Source organism: Entelurus aequoreus, linkage group LG08 (assembly GCF_033978785.1).
Source record: "Entelurus aequoreus isolate RoL-2023_Sb linkage group LG08, RoL_Eaeq_v1.1, whole genome shotgun sequence".
NCBI classification, from domain to species: Eukaryota; Metazoa; Chordata; class Actinopteri; order Syngnathiformes; family Syngnathidae; genus Entelurus; species Entelurus aequoreus.
The window spans coordinates 48802888-48819319 of record NC_084738.1 but is presented as its reverse complement, the minus strand read 5'-3'; the positions used below and the strand labels follow the sequence as shown (position 1 = coordinate 48819319).

Genomic DNA, 16432 nt, shown 5'->3' with positions numbered 1-16432 from the left:
ATATGTTTTAATGTCTAATGTATGTTTCTTACAATAAAGTGCTGTAAGCAGTTGCTCTTCCAACCTACAGATGGCGGCAAAGCGCCAAATGCCTCTTGCCAAGTTGCCAGAAGAAGAAAACTTGGTCTATCTGTAGCTTCACGCCGTTGGGCCGCATGACGTGTGGTTGTTATCTTTTTAGTTACAATATTTGGATAAACAAGGAAAATGCCCAAGAAAGCTAAAGAAGAAGCAGAATGGGTGGACGACGAAGTCACTCCGACGCCAACAGCAGGTAATATCAAACGATAAGATGATACGTACGGTGGTTAGATGGGCTGGCTAGCCACCGGCGCTAACTGAGGCAAACTCCATTGAAAAAACCGCATAGAAATGATGACCTCTGCATATACAGCTGATATGCATATCTTATTGTTAACTTATCAATATCATTTTAATCGATAGGCTCTTTTGTGCAATTCGGCTTCATTTTTTAATCAACCTAGCAGCAGCATTACAGTGAAATACTCACTTTTAGAATTAAACTATTGACAACTCCCCAAGTTGAAATGGAAAGGTGAAGATGTGCGTTACACACTCGTGGCTAATTTGTGGGTGAATTGGCTATCTAGTGTTGTCAAATAGCAGTTGTTTTAAGTGGAACACAATGCATCGTACTAGAACTGTCCTTCACTTGCAATGAATGCAGCAATGCTCACGTCGGCGTGATGTATAAAAATGATGCAATCCTGTGAAAAGCATGTGTAATGATGACAGTTGAGCCTTACTACGATGACCTTACAATCTCTTTCCTTCCTTTCATATCTTTAAGTTAACTTTAGCGTGAGTATTCAATTCAAATATCAAAGGCTGTGTAATACCTGAAGAGCACTTTTAAACACCGTATTGCTGCGTTTTGTAAGAAGGTGTGGGTTGTACTGCAAAATGTTGGTATCGTTCGGATAACAAGTACTAGCGCTGGGTGATATGGACGAAAAAGTATATCTCGATATATTTTTACTTAAACTCGATATTCGATATATATCGATATATTTTCCGGTGAAAGTATACATATAAAGATGTTAATTTTTGAGCAAGGTTCACTTAAATTGAAGTGAATGACAACTGTACAGTAAACAGTCAGTGGCACTTTTATTAACCCACTTAGTCAAGGTAGGTATTAACAGCACAGAAAATAAACTGTTTAAGTAGCACATAATTACATAACATAAATACAATAGAAACATATTCTTTCTACGTAAAATAAATAACATAGCTATGCAAATAATACAAAATGTATCAAAAGATAAAAAATACATTTGCAGGCAGGCACTTTTTAAATTCCCAGTCTACGATGTAATGGACTGTCAAACACGTACGGTTCTGGTCAGCGCCAAATAAGTGACTTTACTTAATTGTGCGGATAGCAAGATCATAGGATCTTCCTCACTTCGGCATACATTTTTGGCAGCATTTCTCGTGCGAATTATGCCTAGCTTGGCAACTCGTGAATAGTTTTGGTTTGGACTTACATGGTAAACAACTTAAATTAATGTTTTATCCAGACGCATACATTTGTCCAAATGTGGCCAAGTAGACACATTGTGGGTTTCCTGGTTGTCGTCTACATAGCTATAAGAAAAATCTAAAGAAGAGAATCCCTCTGCCATCTTCCACTAGTTTTATTAATATTTAAATCGCCCGCTTGAATATTTCCCTCTTGTCTTCTCCGACTCTCGTTGTCATTTGGGATGTCTGTTGTGATTTCCCTTCCTGGTTCCATGACCCACCCTATGTTGCCTCTGATTGGCCTGTCCCTAATGTTTTGCATTAATCTCAACCAATCGTGACTCATCATAGTAAACAACCAACCAATCCTGAATCTTATACATGCGAGCACATCTTTGAAGGAGGAAGGGGAGGGGTTTAGTAGCCCGTGGGGTGTTCTGAGGTAGTGGGAAGTGGTGGGGAGAATCAAGGAACACAACAAATAAGCTGTGTTTGGTCATTTTAACGTGAAATAAATTATATCGATATTACGATATTTTCTTGATTCAGATCTCGTTTAAAAATATATCGATATATCTTACAAACTCGATATATCACCCAGCCCTACCAAGTACATACAGGACACATATATCAAGTGAATACAGAAAGTGTCAGACACCGATACTGTTACCCATATCATTAACTGGACATTTTTCAAGATCATTTTATGCCTTTAATTTAATGGGACAAATATTTGTTATCAAACAATGTAGTAATATGAAAAAATAAAAGGATTTGCTTACATTGGGTACAATTGTTGGCGCAAAAATAGGTAAATCGTCTAGAATAAGTATCGAAAAGGCTTCCCCAGTCCTCTGACCAAGGACCTATTCCCTTGTAAAAAAAAACAGCGGTACGTCAGTTTTCTGTGTGATTAAATTTTCGATAAAATATTCACCAAAATGTTGTCCTGGTTTGCGTACACCATCTCAGTTATCACACAGCTAAACCTGTTGTATAAAAAAAACCTATTCGGTTTAACCGCATACCATTCCACAGAATCAATCCAAACAAAAAATCCCAAGCGTCGGTGAATCAGTCTCTGGCTCTTTTTATTGATTAAAACTGTAAAAAAAAATTTTTTTTAAGTAGCGGCGTATAGTCGGGAAAATAGGGTATCCTTGGTATCAATTTTATTGATGTTTGGATTGATATGCCCAACACTAGTTGAAGGTGCTGACTGTTCTCAATTGTTCTATGTTTTTTTTCTGAGGACACCCGTTATTAAACTACCTTTACTTTTACTAAGCATAGCAAGTCAAACTTCACGTATGACATTTTTCACTCAAGGTCGCATACAGAAAAATAAAGGATGAGGGGCGGCAAGTTCTAGGGGTGCTGGAAAAATCTATTCACATCCCAATAGCAAATATTATTCAGTGTTTCCCACACATTCATTTATTTGTGGCGGCCCGCCACGAAAGAATTACGTCCGCCACAATTAGATTTTTTAAATTTTTTTCAAATGTGTTATTTATTTTTATGTCCTGTCCAGCTTCTCAGGCAAATCATATAGTTGATGTAGATGCCCATATAGGCTGTTCAGATTTACTTTACAAAAGAGAAGTGTAGGATACTTCTCTTGTTGCCTTATTTGTATTTGACCACTACTGTTTTCTGTTTATTTGTTACTGACTGTGGCAGGACACCTCTGCCTCTGTTTCACTTTATGTTGCTGGTAAATAATATGGTTGTAGTAGTAAGCTAAAGTTAAATTATTTAGTATGCACTAATTAAAGGGGCAGAGCTTTAAGATACATTTTAGCTTTTATATTTTATAAGATATATTTTTTGTAAGAACCACAATTAATACAAATATTTCAGTGAATAACTTATTGTTCAAATCTGTATATAAATATGTACATAAAGTGTTGTAATTATATTGTAAGATGGATGGATGGATGTAAGGATGTTTCAAATATAACTGTTATAAATTAGTAAGTATACATTTTTGGAGCCTTTTTAGAGAAAATCATATCATTGTAGTAAATTATGCAAATTACTCGATGACGTCATGGTGACCACGCCCATAGCCACGCCCCCACCACCACAGGTATCTTGGCAGTTTATGGGAAACACTGTTATTTGATACAATTCTGAATCGATTCATAAATTTCGATACTCTATTATTAAAAATACGTTTTTAGTAGGGGTGTAACGGTACACAAAAATTTCGGTTCAGTACGTACCTCGGTTTAGAAGTCACGGTTCGGTTCATTTTCAGTACAGTAAGAAAACAACAAAATATAAATTTTTTGGTTATTTATTTACCAAATTTGTAAACAATGGCTTTATCCTTTTAACATTGGGAACACTATAATAATTCTGCCCACGATAATCAAAATTAAACTGCCTCAAGTTGTTGCTCAGATTAAATAAAATGACAAAACTTTTCTTCTACATATAAAAAGTGCAACATTAAACAGTTTCAAGTCAACTCCATCCATCCATCCATTTTCTACCGCTTATTCCCTTCGGGGTCGCGGGGGGCGCTGGAGCCTATCTCAGCTACAATCGGGCGGAAGGCGGGGTACATCCTGGACAAGTCGCCACCTCATCGCAGGGACAACACAGATAGACAGACAACATTCACACTCACATTCACATTGTGATATAAACAACTTTAACACTCTTACTAATATGCGCCACACTGTGAACCCACACCAAACAAGAATGACAAACACATTTTGGGAGAACATCCGCACTGTAACACAACATAAACACAACAGAACAAATACCCAGAATCCCATGCATCCCTAACTCTTCCGGGCTACATTATACACCCCCGCTACCACCAAACCCCCCCCCCCCCCCCCCCAGTGCGTCGGTTGAGGTGGGCGATGTTGGGGGGGGGTTTGGTGGTAGCGGGGGTGTATAATGTAGCCCGGAAGAGTTAGGGATGCATGGGATTCTGGGTATTTGTTCTGTTGTGTTTATGTTGTGTTACAGTGCGGATGTTCTCCCAAAATGTGTTTGTCATTCTTGTTTGGTGTGGGTTCACAGTGTGGCGCATATTAGTAAGAGTGTTAAAGTTGTTTATATCACAACCCTCAGTGTAACCTGTATGGCTGTTGACCAAGTATGCCTTGCAGTCACTTACGTGTGAAAGCAGAGGCCGCATACTACATGTGACCGGGCCGGCACGCAGATAGCATGGTGTAAAAGCGGATGCGACGACATGTTGTAGAGGACGTTAAAGACAGTGCCATCACAGCACGCCCTCAATATTGTTGTCCGGGTGAAAATTGGAGAATGTTTGCCCCGGGAGAGGCACTGAAATCCGGAAACCTCCCGGAAAAATTGGGGGGGTCGGCAAGTATGCAGCTGAGCCACATCAGAGTCATCAAAGACCTGCATGCGGGTCCGGAGCCGCGTGTTGCCGACCCCTGGCCTAGGAGACCCAGTAACAAGCGGTAGAAAATGGATTGATGGATAGGCGAAAAAGGACAGATTAAAAAATAAAAATAAATAGTTCTTTTTTTTTAATCTTTTTTTTTTTACTCTGGACTACGCGCGGGCAGGATTATGGACGCTGGCGGGCCGTATCTGGCCCGCGGGCCGTAGTTTGGGGACCCCTGGTTAAGAGTATGAAGAAACACAAGCTAAGTTTTTTTTTTTGATGAATGATGTTCCTTTTTTTTTAATAATTTTTCTTCCTCTGTGTCTTATTTTTTTATACGTCTTCCTTTATTTAGGTTTGTAAGACTGAAAATATACACATTACAAAAGTATAACGTCCATTGTGTATTTTACATAAATAATATAGAAGGTTTAGTGTTAATACACACAGCAAACATTGCACACATGTGGTTTACCACAAATAAACCTAAGGACCGTGTAGCTTTATCACCCTCTGCTGGTCAAATTCAGCGCAACATGTATTTAACAGTATTGACCGCCAGAGTTAAACAGCCAAAAACAACACGACCACAAATACAAAAGACATCATAGAGTGAGCAATTTCTTTACATTCATACTTTGTTGTGCAGTCGCTGTTAAAAGTCAGATTTTCGCGATTAATTAAAACATTTTTCAGGGTCGATAGTGCCATCTTCTTCTACTTGCTCACATATGCTTTGCTGTAACTCTCTGTGGGTTTGTGCGAGTATTGCATACATGATCAATCCTGTTTTGAATGGTTTTATCAAGCCTATTTGGGTGATGTTCGGCGAGCCAAATCAAAAGATTTGGCAGCCTGGATATGGCCCGCAGGCCGCAAGTTGAATTAACCTTGCATAGACTGCCAAAATACCTGTAGTGGTGGGGGCGTCGTCAGGGGTAGGATTATGGGTGTGGTCACCATGACGTCATCAATTAGTTTGCATAATTTGCTAAGGTGACATGGTTTTCTTCAAAAAGGCTCAAATAATGTTGTGAATCACAACATTATTTGAGCCTTTTTGAAGAAAACCATAACATAACAAACAATAACAATATATATCGCGATAGACATGTGATCAATATCAATAGAAAATGGGGTCGATAGAACGTTCGATAATTTCACTGAGTTCTGTTAGAAAAAAATAGGAAGAAAGGCGCAGCCGGAACCGCACGGCATTCTGGGGGGTGTAGGCAGAAGAAGGGCTTTGTCCTCTCGACCTATCACGGCCGAGCCTGAACCGCAAGGCATTCTGGGAAATGCTAACTGGGGGGGGGAAAAAGCAACAACGGCTAGCTGACGACGAGGAGTAAAACAAAACGGGAATATGAGCGCGGCAGCACGAGAGGAAATTGTAAATAAAAAAGGAAACGTCACGTCACCAGTTTGGCAGTATTTTGGATTTTTTTTAAAATCCGATACGAATCAGAGTAATACTGTCTGCAAACTTTGCAAGGTCGTCGTCCCGACCAAGTCTGGGAACACGACAAACTTATTTTGCCAACTGAGCCGCTCTCACCCGCTGGAGTACAGCAGTATCAAACAGCCACAACCATCTACATCAGCCGGTGCAAGTGGAACAGCACCAAAGCGGCAACAACAGACCACCATCGTCTCGATGGTGGTCTGTTGTTGCCGCAGACAGTATTACTCGGCAGCAGTGCCATACGACAAAAATTCAAAACGTTATAAAGAAATAACGGATGCAGTGGTGTATCAATTAGCAAAGGACATGCTACCGCTCAGCATAGTTGAGAAGTCTGGGTACAAGCATCTCATACACGTGCTCGACCCCCGTTATGTTCTACCTGGCCGAAAGCACTTTTCCAAGACAGCTATTCCTAAGCTTTACACAATGTGCAGGGAATCCGTGGAAAAGGAGATACTGAAGTTGGTTTGATTTTTCCATGAATGACTGAAGAGGGTAACAGGTTTGTTTTGTCACAGATGTTCAGACGCAAGTTTATTCCGATGTTTACAATATTCTGTAAGACATGTTTGTTTCTGCTTGCTTAATGTGACTGTTATTTATTTGCATATATTGTTACCAATATGGCTTTAAAGCCTGAGTTGTACACTACTAATTTCTTAATTACAATACTTTGCACATTTTGTTGGATTAAGCATTTATTTAATGTCAATATTTGTACATCGACCAGTATTTTCATTTATTTGACTGTGTTTCATAATGCTGACCTCGTTCTAAAGGTTAAAGGTTATATTTAAAATAAAAGTATTTAAATTCAGACTTTTTTCTCCTGGTCTTTATTTAGAATAGTTTTTTTTTTTTTAATCAATAATTATCGATATCGACTGATATGAAACACTTATATCGTGATACATTTTTTAGTCATATCGCCCAGCCCTAGTTGTGATACATTTACAAACAATTATGTTATTAATAAGTAATATTGTCCAATGTACTTTTTTGAGATTTTTTCGAGTGTTAAAATTACTTTTTCAAATAAAAACAACTAGCAACAAATCTAGCATCTTCTACTGGTGTTATTATAGAATGTACTTGTGTACTCTTTACTTCTGTCCTTCGATGTCCCTGACAAAAGAGGCAAGCTGCAGCGAGCATGACGTCACACTTGCTTCGTGCTATTACTCCATTTGGACGTTTTCTGCTAAAAGAGCCATATGTAATAATTTCATGTCAAGTCATCATTAAATGGCCCTGATATGTCAAAAGGCATTAATAAATCATGTTCTTTTTTAATACTTCTATAACTGATAATAGTAGTTCAGCCGGGATATGGTCATTTCAAAATTAGATTTACAGCCCCAAAATCTTATTGTTTTTATTTCGATGTCCCGCCCTCTACCGTTTGACAAATTAGAAACTCCATGAGAGTGTCATATCCAGGTTGCCAGTTACGCACCACCATCTTCGTCTAGGTACTGCCACTGGTAAAGTTACTAAACATGTCAGACCTTAGTAAATCTAAAAGGCCTCGTTACGCTTCTCAACTTATTCATGACAAAGCCAGGAACAAAACAAGGATTTGTATCGGGGATGCCTTTGAAAGATGGAGATGATTGAAGGCGGAGAATATTTTTTTATCTGACGCCAAACTTGCTAATTTCCTTCTTGATAGGTAAGTATGGTAAAGTAAAAAAAAAAGATTTACAAGGTGTGGCGGTAATGAAAATACCATGGCAGCGCGCCACATTCAATTACATTAAGGGGAAACTTTTATCCGTGTAAAACCTTTGCTTTGTGTTATAGTTGACTCAGAAAATGAATGTAATATTTAAGAACAGACTAGTCTTTATTGGAATTGCAATGATATTGAATAGTAATAATTTAGCATTAATTATGAAACAGTTTTGGAATTTGTCAAGAGCCAATATAAAATGAACACCCCTGACACTTAAGTTTCCCATCATCTGTTGTGCCACCATTGTTCTTTTGTACTTACAGAAAAAACTGTGAAAAAGGGGAAAAAAGATAAAAAAGGCAAAAAGAGCGTGAGTACATGCAAAAAAATATATATACATTTTTTTGTTTATGTTAAACTTGATTTTTGATTTGCTGTGTATTGTATTCCACCAGTTTTTTGAGGAACTGCAGACCGACATCAAAGTTGAGGAGGTAGATGAGGTGACCGTGTCAGATCCTAAACAGGTAATTTATCGGCAATAGGCCAGTAATGATCATGCAATTATTTGGTATACAATTTATCCTTCCACTTTAGAAGTGAAACAATTCCCCGAATAATTACATTACCTAGATTAAAAAAGATTATCGAGTATTTTTATCTGCTTCCATGAATCGTTTATTTAATGGTATAGCTAAAAACACAATACTACTTTTAGCCAACGGCCAAAGATAAATTAGCCGTGCTAGTTAAAACTGTCAATATTATAGCTAATAGCACAAGTGTTTGAGACATACTGTGGCTTTACTGATGTTTGCTGAATTCATAGAGTGCATGGTGTCAGTGGTAGCAATGTAATGTTGGGACACCGTGGCTCGGGTAATAGAGCGGCCATTAACTTGAGTATTGCAGGTTCGATCCCAGCTTCCGCCATCCTAATCACGTCCATTGTGTCCTTGGGCAAGAGACACTTCACCCGTGGTTAGGGCCTTGCATGGGAGCTCCTGCCATCAGTGTGTGAATGTGGAAATAGTGTCAACGTGCTTTGAGTACTTTGAAGGTAGAAAAGCGCTATACAAGTATAGTCCATTTACCATTTATGTTTGTTTTAAAATACAGCCATAGTAATGTGAAGTACGTGTTTTCAAAAAGAATGGTTATTAGCCCTGATAGCTAATTGGCGAGCATACGCTACTTCCGGTAATTTCACGATAAAATCATATTAAAATAACGTTTTAATCCTCTTGCAATTTTTTTCTATATTTTAAATGTCTTTATATACACATTAACATTGATCCAACACACTGTGGTGACCAGATAAATGGAAACACAAGATGTCTTTCAATCAGCAATGCACACACTCAGCAACACACAGGAGCAATCAGGACATGATGCAATTTGCCTGTCCCTCCAACAAGGAGGACCCACCTTAATCGTTGCTGTGCCAATCATAAGACTCTGTCAGGTTCCCTGAGCTTGGTCGAAAGCCCATTTTCAGCTAGCAGCTAGTTAAAGTTTGTGTTTGAATTGTAAAAATGCATAATTTTATAACCAGACAAAAAACACAACAAAAAGAGATAAACCTATCCTCCTGTTGGCTCAATAACTACGACGACAACTGTACGTAATAATGTCTTTGCTGCAACTCCTGCATCACGACAACGGCTCACTCCCGCTTAACGTCACTTCCGCTCCACAACCACGTCATTCGCACATGCGCTGTCAGGAATGCAGCACGTGACAAACTGCCCTTTTCTCTTTAAAGAAAAACAGTGCACAGAAAATATGTATTTTTGTGTCCTTAACGGATAGTCAGGTATAAAGTTTCAGCTTTAATAACTGAAGTAGAACAGTAAAGAACAATTATTTGTTAAGTCCATTTGACTTTTAAGCTGCCATACACTTTTGCTGAGAGCCCTCAGCAAAATGAGTGCAGACGCTCCTTTCTTGGTCAAACAGTCAGCAAGCTGCTCCTTATTTGCTGACAACATGGTTTGCTGCATAGTCCCAGAGTGGATGAGTTCCTTAAATACTGCTGGTGATCTATGAGTACTGTGTAGTTAAGAAAACTGCACTGTGCGAACAACTCTGCTGCTCTGCCAGCATATGGGCAAGAATCTTCCACCCTCTCCCAGAAACATGATTAGGTGCCTACCCTAAGTGCCTCTAAATGGAAGATTTCCTATGGATGAAACACTGAACACCACCTGCTCCTTGTACTGGTCAGCATGACGTTTGTCTTCCATCTGCAGCGTCACTTCTTTCAGTTTCTTCTTCGTACGGCGAGCAATCTTGTTGGCTGCCCCTCTCTCTTTTATTTCCTGCTCCAGCTGCTCCTCCAGCTGCAGATCCTTTGCTTCCAAGGCTATGATTGAGGCCTTAAACTTGGACATGACGGCCCCCTTCAGCTCTGCTCGTCAAACTTGAATGGTCTTGCACTTTGTATGCCTGTTCATTTTCAGCAACTCGGTCTGTTAGTTGGTTGACATAATGATGATGCCATTTTTCGCTTCACACTGTTCTAGTGCAAGCTGTGTCAATCACAGCATATCCCAAAGACTACCATGAAGATCTCTGTGTTAAACAATATGTCGTTAGACAATTAAGTAATGTTGCATTCTTCACGCTCTGGTCATCCCTCAACTTCTGTTAGTTTAGCATAGTAATTTTTGTGGGGGCAGTCCTTTGCCCAGTGATATACACTTAGGCAGACTGCACATCTCGTTCTCCTACCATATCTGTTAAGCGGATTAATACCTTGAATATCTGTTTGATGTTGCATATATTGGGGGCGGTATGGTGTAGTGGGTAGAGCGGCCGTGCCAGAAACCTGAGGGTTGCAGGTTCGCTCCCCGCCTCTTGACATCCAAATCGCTGCCGTTGTGTCCTTGGGCAGGACATTTCGCCCTTGCCCCCTGTGCCGCTCACACTGGTGAATGAATGATGAATGAATGATAGGTGGTGGTCGGAGGGGTCGTAGGCGCAAAACTGGCAGCCTCGCTTCCGTCAGTCTACACCAGGGCAGCTGTGGCTACAAATGTAGCTTACCACCACCAGGTGTGAATGAATGATGGGTTCTCACTTCTCTGTGAGCGCTTTGAGTATCTAATAATAGAAAAGCGTGATATAAAATCTAATCCATTATTATTATTATTATTATATTTGACTGACTTCCTCTCCTGTCGGTAAACTTTGTGTAGTAGGCAGCGTCAGTTGCATCTCCGCTCACCTGCAGTGCACCAGTCCTCATCTGTGGCGTAGTATCGCTAGATATCCTCTTCAAGGCGGCCTTCATGTTGTCAAACGTGAGACTTGGACAAGCGGTAAGCAACAACTGTTTGTCTTTGACAGTCCGTCCCGCCGTGTCTATTAGCTTGAATGCTAACACCGCATCCGGGAGCTCCATTTTAAACTGCCAAATTCTGTTGTAACTCTGTTCAAACTCAACAATGTAATCCACCATCAAAACACCATTGTATTTCATTATCTTGTGTCTGGTATGTTATCCGTGTACGCCCCGAATTGGCGGTCCTTTTCCTCCTTCAAAAACTGAGTCCAGTTTTTTCAAAAGTGTAGTCAGACCATCATCTTTGTTCAAATCCTCTGCGGGTATTTCCAATGCGCTGTATCTCACTCTTCCCATTAGCGACAAGGCAACCGCCAAGGCCTACTTCTTCTTTTCCAAGTCTGTAATCAGTCTCCAGATTTCTACCTCATTTTTCCAACTTTTTGTAAGATTTCTTCAAATTAAACGCTGGCGGAACTTTATAATTACCAGCGGCCATCCTCTGCTACCAATGTTGGCTCAATAACTACGACAACTGTACATTTTAATGACTTAACTGCAACTCCTGCATCACAACAACAGCAGCTTACTCCTGCAAAACAACAACGTTACTTCCGTTAAATAAATGATAAATGGGTTATACTTGTATAGCGCTTTTCTACCTTCAAGGTACTCAAAGCGCTTTGACAGTATTTCCACATTCACCCATTCACACACACATTCACACACTGATGGAGGGAGCTGCCATGCAAGACGCTACCAGCACCCATCAGGAGCAAAGGGTGAAGTGTCTTGCCCAAGGACACAACGGACGTGACTAGGATGGTAGAAGGTGGGGATTGAACCCCAGTAACCAGCAACCCTCCGATTGCTGGCACGGCCACTCTACCAACTTCGCCACGCCGTTCCGTTCCACAACCATGTCATTCACACATGCACAGTGAGAAATGTAGCACCTAACACTCCATTTCAAAAACTGCAGGTTAAGAAGGCACCTTTAGGATCAGTTTAAATTAAAGCACAATTGTATACAAGATACATAAGTAGGGAGTCCCCACTCTATCTTTCCATCCACTTGGGGGGTCCTGTTGAAGTCCCCTGCACTAGTGTAATGATGATGATAGTATAATAGTAAATATGCAAGTGAATGTGATTCATGTTAAATATGCGACAATATGTACATTTTATGATGTGTCTTAAGTGAAATGGCAGTGTGCTTTATTTGCATTAAAAATTGAAGACAGGTCGTAAAATAAGTGATCAGTAGAGCCTTATCCATCCATCCATTTTCTATCGCTTGTCCCTTTCGCGATCGCTTGGGTGGCTGGAACGTATCCCAGCTGCATTCGGGTGGAAGGCAGAGTACACCCTGGACAAGTCACCACCTCATCCCATATGAGACAAAATACAACAGTCATCCTTTTGTATTAGTTTTTGTTGACAGAAACTGCCCAAAATGCACAAAACAAAATTAATATGCTGCTCTTGAATATGCTCTGACCCATTCATGTATCTGTAACATACAGTATTTTAGCATAACTAGATCATTCATTCGGTCCTATTCCACTGTAGATTTTACAGTCGTTTTTTGTTTTTTTTTACCCGGACCTATTCTCCTTTACTTAAACAAATTAAAGTTTAATGGGAAATTAATTTGCCAGCTTACCTCCAATTTTTTAACAATTTTTGGTGGTAAATCACCATAGGAGTGGAACCTTAGAGGTAGAAGACACTAGTGTGGCCAACCTCCCTTTCTTTAGAATGTTTAACATTTTCCTGTAGGAAACAATGATGGCCATTTCAGTCAATGTCTTGGCTATGAGGAACGTTTTAAGTAAATGTAAAGTTTAACATGTGTTAGTATGGTTTGATACAAATTACATGGAGTGTCCCTGAAGTGTGGACACATGATGACATTTCAGTGTGAACAATTTTCTCCAGTCTCATAAAAAGAAGAAGGAGCGGCGGAAAGGAAAAGGTGGTGATGCCGCCAAGGACAGCCATGAAGATGTCACGCTGAAACTTAAACATCTCTCAGTACACGCCAGTGATGATGATGATGATGATGAGCCTGGTAGGAAATAACACTGTTCATCATGACTTGCTTGTAATGTCACACCATTATTAAAGCAAGTCCTCTCCTTTTCTCCTTGCAGTCGTCGCCCCAAAGAAAGGGAAACAGAAGAACAAGGTTTGTTATTGTCTTACTAGTGCTTCACATGCTGGCATTGTGAACCATTGATGTTGTCCGGCAGGGTGGAAACATATTTGCAACTCTCAGCCAGGGAATGAGTGATCAGGATGAGAACTCAGATTTGGACGAGGAAGACAAATGTGAGAAAAAGGTACAATGTTGCTCCTTTACCCATGTTGCGCCTAGTACTCATTGAAAATCAAACTAGCTTGACTACCACCAGTATTCATTGGGCAGGGCCGTGAGCCGGAGGTGACATCAGTAACATCCCAGCAATGGCAAGGGTAGTATTAGCATATGATCGATACTAGAGTGATTAGATCGATATTTTAATAAAATAAAAAAAAATCTTGTTTTGTCTTTTTTAGATAGTGTTTAAAAACTTGGAATAATTCCCTTGGACAGAGGATGACTTTGTGGGGGGATAAAACCAAAGGATTTACAAGAGTAGTAGTCAGTTTTTGCTTTTGTTTTGTTATTGTGTACTAATTTACTTTGTTTCGCTCAAATAAGTGTATGTGTTAAGAGAATAAGGAACTAGTTTGAATATTCAATTCATTGTCAATAGCACTCACCATAACACAAAACATTTACAGTTATTACATGTGATTGATATTGGCCAATCTCACTCTTGGATGATCGGAATTGGTATCATAAAACCCTGATCGAAACATCCCTAGTTTTTATAGTTATTTTCCCTACATGTCCACACAATAACTCCCATTTGGTAACCATTCAAATACATCTGGCCACGCAATGTCGTATATTTTTGATGTGAGATCTCCAGGTCATTCGATCAACCATAATAACACCAAGAAGTTGGTGTTCGAGCATCTGCAATTGCCACAATCTGCAATTGCCAAATAGCATTTTAGTCTTGAATTTTGCTGAGGTTGCAGTTGCTATCTTAATTTACTTTGTGTTCTTATTTCCTCTTCAGTCCAGAGTAAATGATGAGGATAAGAAGCCTAAGAAGACCAATAAAGCGAAAGAAATTGTAAGTAATTAAATATCAGTGTTTGCGACCAACCTTTCCTTCTGGTTGCTGAGAGGTGGAAATGAAATCTTTGAGCTTACTGTACAAAGACGCCGAGACCCAGAGTGCGGTTTGTGTATTATTCAAAACACTCCTTTGTATTACATAGGTCATTAAGGGTATTGTGGCATGATTGTAGTATGATAGACAATAAGTCTTGCGATAGTTTATAATATGATAGAAAATTAGTCCCGCAATAATTTGTAATATGATACACAATGATAAACCTTGCAATAGTTTGTAGATGATAGACAATTACACAATAATATATGATAGTTACATATAATTCTTACATAAAATTACCAGGGTTACACCATCATATAGTACAGCGGTCAACAAAAGTATGGCAATTCAATTCTGTCCATAATCCTATTTCCTGCCTTGCACAGGTGAATGATAGTCTTTTGAATACTTCCTGCATACGTATAACACACCAATGCCCACATGACCAGCACGACCCTTCAATCCTGCAGACACGCCTCCACACACATTGCTCCCCAAAACCTTCATTCTATCGCCTTCAATCAGTGTTCACACTTTCGTTAAATTATGGCGGACATGTACTTACCATTGAACAGGTCAACACCTTGTTATTTTACTAAACAAACTAAAGTGCTTTATTTATTTTATTTATCTTAATTAATGGATACTGTGTCATTTCTTCATGTTTACAATTGTATTTTCTGTATTGCAAATGGTAGTAGTTATGACAAGTCTTTAAGCTAATTTGTTGTGTGTTTTGATTGGATTAATTATATGGCAAGTGAATATGCTGTCTGTAATTGGCAATCATTTTTGTTGAAAAAGAAACGCTCAGTGCAGAGTGAAGATGAAGACGAGAAGGATGACAGTGATGGAGGTGACATGATGATGGTCTGTCTGTTCTTCCAGTTCGCTATTGCTTTTTCTTTTTTCTGGCTCTGTGTTTTTAATGTTGGTCCATGTCAAAGCAGAGTGCGGAGGATGCCATCGCAGAGCAGGCTAAGCAGAATCAACAGGATGGCGACGACCCATTCTCCAACCTTAGCAAGAAGGAGAAGAAAAAGAAGAAGAAACAGGTATCTATATCAATCCTGATGTATGGATTATAGTATATGTATGGTAGCCAACTAGCTACTGTATAGGCGAGGGCACATTGCTTGTGCGCGTGCGTGTATGTGTACCTGTGTGTCTGTGCGCGTGTAATCACTGGTTAAAAGCGCAAATACAGGAATTTATTTTCAGAGTCACTATGGCTAAAGTCGGCTAAAAACAAATACAGTATTACATTTTTTTAATAAAAAGTTCATATAATTTATTAGGGGTGTAACAGTATGTCATAAGCTATAGTTAAAGTGCAGCATTAGTAGTTCGATCTTATAGTTCCTTTCCCTATCTCTCCTGAACAATTGTGGCACGCTTATTTCGTCTCCTCCTCTTGTCGTTGTCTGTTTATGAATTTTAAGGCAAAGTGTTCTAGATCAGGAGACTTAAAAGACGAAAAAAAGTTTTCAAGCGCTGGCTTTTCCTTGGCACTATCGCTAGCAGTGACTCCGACAAGCCAAAGATTGGATTGCACTCTATTTGTTTACCAAGTTGGCGCATAATGCAATAAAGACTTCCTGTCACTTGCGTTTATTGTCCCCAGATTAATCAGAGTATACCAACAGTTACAGCTGTGGTATTTACCGATTCAAAATAATTTTGAACATTTGAGATTTGAGCTCAGCGGAGTTGAGCAATCTTTTGTATCAGTTAGGGTTGCGCAATAAATATTGGATAAATAATTATCTGGCTGATGCGAGGAATTATGACTTCATACTGATAATAAAGATTAGCTTCAATGGAAAAAACAGGTAAATCCGCCTCATTAGCGTTTTTTTGATTGGCCCTATTTTATATAATTATCGGATTAGGGTCACGGTAA

General features: G+C 39.4%; 1 protein-coding gene across 1 annotated transcript in view; it reads left to right on the top strand.

The window, feature by feature from the left end:
* Positions 1–85: 85 nt before the first annotated feature.
* The window catches only part of LOC133655999 (ATP-binding cassette sub-family F member 1-like), a 59396-nt gene continuing 43049 nt past the window's right edge, over positions 86–16432 (top strand). The window contains exons 1-9 of the mRNA XM_062056714.1: positions 86–274; positions 8334–8380; positions 8466–8537; positions 13238–13370; positions 13453–13487; positions 13552–13641; positions 14431–14487; positions 15334–15399; positions 15480–15584. Coding sequence (XP_061912698.1) covers positions 208–274; positions 8334–8380; positions 8466–8537; positions 13238–13370; positions 13453–13487; positions 13552–13641; positions 14431–14487; positions 15334–15399; positions 15480–15584 — 672 coding nt within the window. The 5' untranslated portion in view covers positions 86–207. The remainder of the gene's footprint in view (positions 275–8333; positions 8381–8465; positions 8538–13237; positions 13371–13452; positions 13488–13551; positions 13642–14430; positions 14488–15333; positions 15400–15479; positions 15585–16432) is intronic.